Raw genomic sequence first — 7,912 nt, forward strand, 5'->3', positions numbered from 1 at the left:
ATATGCTATTGGCCTCGAATGCGTGATGATGTGGAGGCCTATGTGAAGACTTGTCATGTGTGCCAAAAAGACAAAGTGGAGCACCACTCTCCAGCAGGCTTACTTGAACCACTACCAATACCAGAGCATCCATGGGAAAGCATCTCTATGGACTTCATCACTAAACTGCCAAAGTCAAAGGGTTGTAGTAGCATCATGGTAGTGGTTGACAGATTCTCCAAGTATGGTGTGTTCATACCAGCTCTAACAGAATGCACAGCAGAAAAAGCGGCTAGGCTATTCCTAAAGCACGTGGTGAAGTATTGGGGAGTTCCTAAATCCATCGTCAGTGACCGAGACTCACGCTTCACTGGCCGATTCTGGACAAAACTCTTCAAACTCATGGGAACGGATCTTAAATTCTCTACTAGCTACCACCCCCAAACAGATGGGCAAACCGAGCGGGTGAATGCATTGCTGGAGATGTATTTAAGGCACTATGTGAGAGAAAACCAACGAGATTGGGCCAAGTTGCTGGATGTTGCCCAATTCTCCTATAACTTGCAACAAAGCGAATCAACAGGCCATAGTCCGTTCGAGCTTGCCACAGGACAACAACCTCTAACGCCACAAGCAGTTGCTACGGGTTACGCGGGAAGGAGCCCAACTGCTTATAAAATGGCCAAGGGGTGGCATGAACAAGCAGACATCTCACAGTCCTACTTAGAGAAGGCATCTAAGAAAATGAAGAAGTGGGCTGACAAGAAAAGGCGTGCGGTGGAATACCAAGTGGGTGACCATGTCTTAGTAAAGCTTTTAGCACACCAAAGGTCACAACAAGACCGGCACAAGGGGTTGGCAAGGAGATACGAAGGTCCTTATGAGATAATTAAGAGCAAAAGCAAAGCCGCTTACCAACTCCAATTGCCGCCTGAGCTAAAGATTCACCCGGTCTTTCATGTTAGTCTTTTAAAACCCTATCATGTCGATGGGGAAGATCCAAGCCGGGGTGAGTCTAGGAGATTCCCAACAACTATAGTGGCCTCATATGACAAAGAGGTAGACTACATCCTTGCTGATCGAGAGGTACGAAGATCTGGCATTCCAAAATACAAAGAGTACTTGGTGAAGTGGAAGAACTTACCAGACAGCGAGGCAAGTTAGGAACCTGAGAACGTGCTACAACAATTCAAGGATGCGATCGAGAGGTTCAAGGAAGAACAGACGACGAGGGCGTCGCCAGATTAAGTGGGGGAGGATTGTCACAGGAAGAATTTCAGAAACTTCTAATTATATCTAGAATAACGTAGAAGATTCTGGAATGTCCTAGAATGTTCTAAGCATCTCTAGAATTATGTAGAGTGCTCTAGAATCTTCTAGACCCTCTAGAATTATGTAGCTTATTCTAGAACCTTCTAGAACTTAGTAGAAGGGTAGAAGGCTCTAGAAGTGGGAATGTATGAATATTCTAGAAGAGGGTTAGATATTTTGTAAAAGAATATACTTGAAATATTCTTAGAATAATCTAGAGAAAGAAGTATGTAGAAAGGGATCTAGAATGATCCCTTATGGCCTATAAAAGGGGAAGAGCCCCTCATTTGTGAACAACCTCAGAAAGTTGTAAGCATTTTTCAACTAATAGAAACTTTCTTTCTATACTCTTAAGTGTTCTTCTAGCATTCTCCTAGTTGGGTAGAAGGCTGACTTGTGCTAAGCATTGGAGTGCCAAGTGCAAGTGCCGCACGGTTTTAGCTAACGAAATTGCTAAGCCCGTGACAATATATAGGGGCTGGAGGCAACAAACTTGGTATTCCAAACTAGATACCTTGGGTGTAATGCTTCAAGCAACCTCTTGCTTGACTTAATTTCTCTAACAGTAGATTCTTCATGTTCTCTGCCTACATTTTTATGAGTAGACGAAGTGGGTTTATTTCTTTTTTTGCCTTTCTTGGTTTGAAAGTTAGTTTTATATTTTTGTCATTTTTATCCTTCTAACGAGTAAATAGATTAGTTTTAGAGAAGGGTATACTTTCTTTTCCATTAGATTAGTCATAATTATGTTCTTAGTCAACTTTAAAATTGTATGCACATTCTTCATGAAGATCACGATTTTTTAGAATGTCAAGCTCAATCACAACTAGTTTGGGCCTAAATTAGAACACCAATAAATCACAACTAGTTTGTGTTGTCACAATATTTTAACTTCATGTAAATTTTCTAAAGGATTCATTAGCCCACCCCAACTACTTTGGGACAAAGGCTTAGTTGAGTTGAGTTGAGTTGCAGTAAGATCCAAGCCCAATCACAGGTTCTTAAGAAAAACTAGGAGATTATGTTTTGTCATCCCAATAGACAAAATCCTGGTGCTCCAAAGTGGTATCAATGCCTCATCAGTCTCAATTATATCATCCTTTCTAATTCCGCAAAAAACAATATGATTTTCGTTGCAAAATAAATTTAGACCTTATAAATCCAATACACATTGTTTGGATCCAATTGTTCGGTTCCCTTGGAGACATTGGACCACCTGGATCCATTGACAACCCTAATGCCCAAATTTATGGGTGTCAATATCAATTCCAAATTTATAATTTGAACTGTCACAATGGCGTGAAGTTATAGATCTGAGATGGGGCCTACTAAACAGATGGCCAGGATCAATCGGCATTGAACAAACACTTGCTCTCTCTCTCTCTCTCTCTCTCTCTCTCTGTGCAATGCAAGCAACCCTTTTCTCTGAAAGGAGGGTTTTTTACTCGATCTTCAAATCTCTCACCAAATCTTCCTCATCCAAACGCATGTTTTCCCCTATCATTACCCAAAAATCTGACCTTTCCTTGAAAGAAACCCAAATTCAAGAGGAACCCAACTCTTTATCTTCAACATTAGAGAATCCCTCGAAAGAAAAATCGGTTTTTTCTCCTTTCACGTTTTCATCTATCAACAGCCAAAAATCAGACCTTTCCTTGATACAAACCCCCATTCAAGAGGAACCCAAATCTTTATCTTGGAGAATAGAGAAGCTCCCCAAGGGCAATTCGGTCATTTCCGCTTTCCAGAGCTGGATGGGTGAGGGTTTCCCAGTCCATAGGGGTGAAATCTTCCACGCCATTAATCGATTAAGGAAGTTGAAGATGAACAAACGAGCCCTCGAGGTAAATTTTAATCGATTCTTGTAAATAAAAATCTTTAGCTTTATAGTGCCCGAATACTAGTTTTTATGGGTTTTTTGTGCTCTTAATTTATGTAAACGTTTTTGGGTTTCTCTTTGCTAGGCAGGGCTTTCTTTTTTCTTTTTTCTTTTTTACTTCAATATTTTTCACTCTATTTTTTTTTTCTCTCTTTTTGGGTATTTGGGTATGATGGAGGGTAATGTGCATATCTGCTGGTTTTATAGAATCTGAAATTATATAGTTGTTTTCTATGAAGTTTGTTGTTTATATACTTGTTGAATTTCTAACAATAGACCTTGGGTGTGTCTGTAATGTTCTGAATGCTCCATATTAGATTTACAATCAGTTCTACAATTTTATTCAATATGGTTTTCTTACAAACTGATTAGATATTAGAACAACAATGTTATAGTCTTATTACAAACTGATTTGATATTAGAACAGCAAAGTAAACGATGGTGTTGAAACTATGGTATTGGTATATAGACACCTTCCAAAATGCATACTTGAATGCACTTATAGGTAAGCTGGGATTGAACCTCCATCCTCTAGTTGAAGTCTTGAAGAACAAAGCCTTGACCATTGAGCTAGAGGCTCATATATATACTACTTAGATATATATGCTCTATACTATAAACAAACATTTGCAGTTTGAACAGTACTATTGATCCATTATGCTGCTTCAAGTATCAGCAGTTCAATGGATCTATGCCCGTGTTTTTTGGATCTTGGTTTACTACCTCTTTTTTCATTAACATCTTAATTTTCTGCCTTAGCAGGTGGAATCTCTAGCCAAAGATGTTGCACTCTAGAGCCCCAACTCCCTTAAATTATGAAAAATTGCAATATCCAATCTGTCTTTGCCTCTCTAGCCTTGTGTCAGTTGTAATTTCATACATTCTCTACAATGCTTTGTCTAATACCTAACTTTTGATTAGAACACTAGCCGCTGAAAATTAAGGGAGCTTATACTTGCACAGTCGCACATTGTATTGATTGATTATTGATACACCCACTATGTATTTTAAACTTCATTCAATGGTTATTAAAACTAGTTCGGAGTTGAACAACCAAAGAGAAAATTGAAAACAATGGGAGGATCTTCTTAGAAAAAGGTGGTGTAAATATTAGTTTCTAGATTGATTTCCATCTTTGTTGTCATCAAAATATCGATATAAAACATTGGCCTAGCTTATATTTGCACCTTGTATTGATAGACACACCTGCTATGTATTTTGAACTTCATTCCATGGTTATTAAAACTTGTTGGGAGTTGAAAAGCCAAAGAAAAAATTTGGTTATGTATTAAAACAAGGTGGCGTAAATATCAGTTTCACAATTTTGTTGTCATCAAAATATAGATATTAAAAATTTGCTTCTAAAACATATCTTTGTATATGCTTAGTTGGTGCTATATGTTTACTTGGCGCTCCCAGCAGGGGCAAGGCCAGAAATTTTGCACAAGGGGGGCAAAAATTATACTAATTTTTTTCTCCAAACAAATGAAAGCAATATTATAGTAAAGGGGGGCATATTTTAGAAGGAAGGGATATAAAAATGGTACAATTAAAATTTTAAACTTATTTTCTATCTTAGGGATGATTGGAAAGGGGGGCATATATTTAAAAAAAGGGGGTAAGTATAAAAAACAATTAAAAAATAAAGGTTTTTTTTTTCCCCAAAAAATTAAGGGGGGCAATTGTCCCCCTTCCCTTTCAAGTGCCATCGCCCCTGGTTCCCAGTTTGCATGGATTTCTAAAATTAAGATGTCTTTGCTTCTGCTTCTTATCATACACTTTGTGCAACCAAGCACCACATTTCTACCTACATGGTTGCGCCTATCAAGATGTTTTTCTTTTCTAAAATAATGGAAATGCTCTCTTAATATTGGGATACGGCTCAATCGCTTAGAGAACGAGCCAATTGTGAAATGGATGGAAGATATCTGATCAAACTATTGCTCTTGATTAAAACCAATATTATTGTTTCGATTAATAACAGACTGATTTTGTAAAATAAGAAAAGAATCCTATCATATATCTGCACTATAAAATGCCACCCAATGATTAAACAACACAGGGCAAGGCTCCTAAATGAATCCAATAGCCAAGAGATATGATATTATTCTTCACCCAGTGCATGTTTGCAACTTATTTTCAGGGTAAATAGGTCCCAGATCCATAAAAAGTCAGTTGGGCCCACAGATTTTGTTAGACGATTTGCTATGATCTACAACTTTGTACTCTAGAACCATAAAAAGTCAACTGGTCCAGCAGATTTTGATAGACATTTTGCTATGTTCTACAACATTGTAAAGGGATGGATCTGGGGAACTTTAGATTCTTCAATATCTCAAGAATTTAATTGTGCTTATTTTTTCGCCTCTTAACTTATTAGAGCCAACTTTTATTTGCACTCTAACCATTTTGTTATAAACTAATTTGCATATTCATGTCCATTTTCTGGAAGCAACAATTGGTTGAAGAGAGACATAATGAAACCCAATGAGACTGAACTTCTTCTTGCATATTACAGGTAATGGAGTGGGTGATCAGAGAGAGGCCTTATAAGCTGACAGAACTAGACTACTCTTATCTGCTGGAGTTCACAACTAAAATTCATGGTATTTCGCAAGGAGAGAGCCTCTTCACTCATATTCCTCTCTTGTTCCAAAACGAGTTACTTTACAACAATCTTGTATTGGCCTGTCTGGATAAGGGCTTGATCAGACTATCATTGGCATACATGAAGAAAATGAGGGAATTGACATTTCCCATCTCATACTTAGCATTCAACCGCCTTATAATTCTCCATTCCTCACCAGGCCGCAGGAAAGCTATCCCAAGAATCCTTACACAAATGAAGGCTGATGGCGTGATCCCACACCCATCCACATATAACATTCTCTTGAAAATCGAAGCGGATGACCATAATATTGAAGGATTGATGAAAGTGTTCAATGAAATGAAAAGATCAAATGTTGAGCCAAATGAGGTTACTTACTGCATTCTTGCTACTGCACACGCCGTGGGAAGGTTATATGCCGTCTCTGAGGCATACATAGAGGCTGTGGAGACATCCAAAACAGGTAAGAACTGGTCAACACTGGATGTTCTACTTATCTTATATGGATATTTGGCAAAGGAGAAAAAACTCGAGCGCACGTGGGAGGCTATTCAAAATCTTCCCAATGTCAAATATAAAAGCTATGTGTTGGCAATCGAAGCATTTGGGAGGATTGGAAATATGAACAGAGCCGAGGAAATATGGTTTGAAATGAAGTCAAAGAAACGAATGAAGTTGACTGAGCAGTTTAATTCTATTATATCAGTTTACTGTAGACACGGGTTTATTGATAAAGCATCAGAGATTTTCAAAGAAATTGAGCTGAATGGCTGTAAACCAAATGCCATAACTTATCGTCATCTTGCATTGGGTTGTTTGAAATCGGGTTTGGTAGATGAAGCGTTGAAGACACTTGAGGTGGGGATGGATCAGACTATGAGCAAATGGGTTAGGAGATCAACACCATGGTCGGAGACTACACTTTCTATTCTTGAAATTTTTGCTAACATGGGTGACGTTGAAAATGCGAATAAGTTGTTCGCGGAGTTGAAGGAATCAAGGTTTAGCAGGTATACTTTTGTGCATAACACTCTGTTACGGGCTTATGTGAAGGCTAAGGTTTATACCCCGGACTTTTTGAGGAGGATGATCCTTGGAGGTTCAAGGCCTGATGCTGAGACTTATGGTCTCGTTAGGCTTGTAGAGCAGTTTAGGACCTGAATTTGCCAGGTAACCTTTGAATCAGTAAAGAGGAGAATTCTTCCAGTGGTACTAAAACAGAGTAAAATACCAATCTAATGTGCAAAAGGGAGGAAACTAAATGCTCCATGGGTTTCAAGAGAAAAAAAATTGAAGGTGCAGGGTTTAGTTTGCACCATATTTATGGTTAACAGTTCAGTTTGCACATTGAAGTTCGCTAAGTTCAGAGATAACGCAAGAGAGAGCCAAACACCCATGGAATTTGCTAAATTGTAACTGAAATTGCTCTACTTTGGATCCATTTTTACAGGACTCTTCAAATCATCATCCATTTTATATGTTTGGGGTTGAGCCCTTAGGATGACGCTTTTGGTAAAGATTTTTTTTTAATGATAACACATGGAGATATGAAAGAGGAGAAATAGATAGGTCTCAATTCAGTTCCTTTTCCATTAATTTCAAAAATAGGGATTGCAATGCTATTTATACAAGATAGTGTCAAATGGCGGTATGGCGGGGATCGGAGGCATAATCCGAGATCATCTTGGTAATTCTCTCTTTTCCTACTCCGGACTGGCGGGCATTTGTGATGCCAACGAAGCGGAGGTATCTGCACTTCTTTATGTTCTTAAATGGTTTATGGATCACAATCTCGGCCCATTAATTGTCGAAGGCGATTCGGCAAATACTGTGGCTTGGGCAACAAATCGGAAGTGAGGGCCTTGGCGAATGGCAAACAAGATTGACGAACTAAGGGATCTGGTGAGAATATTGCGCCCCCTTGTGGTGCATAGGAGGAGATCTACGAATTCTTCTGCGGATGCGCTCGCAAAAGCTGGAGTTAACCAGCATAGCATCTATTGCGAATCATTTTTACTGTCTCAGTTATGATTATAATTTGATTGTAATCTTGGGGTTTCATTTTTACTGTCCCTGCCGGGTTGTACTCTTAATTTTGAAATAAAATTTTGTTACCTTTAAAAAAAAAAAAAAAA

At 38.5% G+C, this 7,912-nt stretch overlaps 1 protein-coding gene across 1 annotated transcript; it reads left to right on the forward strand.

The window, feature by feature from the left end:
- Window positions 1–2,476: 2,476 nt before the first annotated feature.
- On the forward strand, window positions 2,477–7,912 carry LOC143849824 (Tetratricopeptide repeat (TPR)-like superfamily protein). Its single transcript, XM_077359032.1, has 2 exons — window positions 2,477–3,134; window positions 5,688–7,912. Exons 1-2 carry the CDS (start codon window positions 2,697–2,699, stop codon window positions 6,936–6,938), a joined length of 1,689 nt encoding a protein of 562 aa, XP_077215147.1. The 5' UTR covers window positions 2,477–2,696; the 3' UTR covers window positions 6,939–7,912.

The sequence above is a fragment of the Tasmannia lanceolata genome, unplaced genomic scaffold (assembly GCF_043159265.1).
Source record: "Tasmannia lanceolata isolate RefF3 unplaced genomic scaffold, GAP_Taslan_0.1 ptg000018l, whole genome shotgun sequence".
Lineage (NCBI taxonomy): Eukaryota > Viridiplantae > Streptophyta > Magnoliopsida > Canellales > Winteraceae > Tasmannia > Tasmannia lanceolata.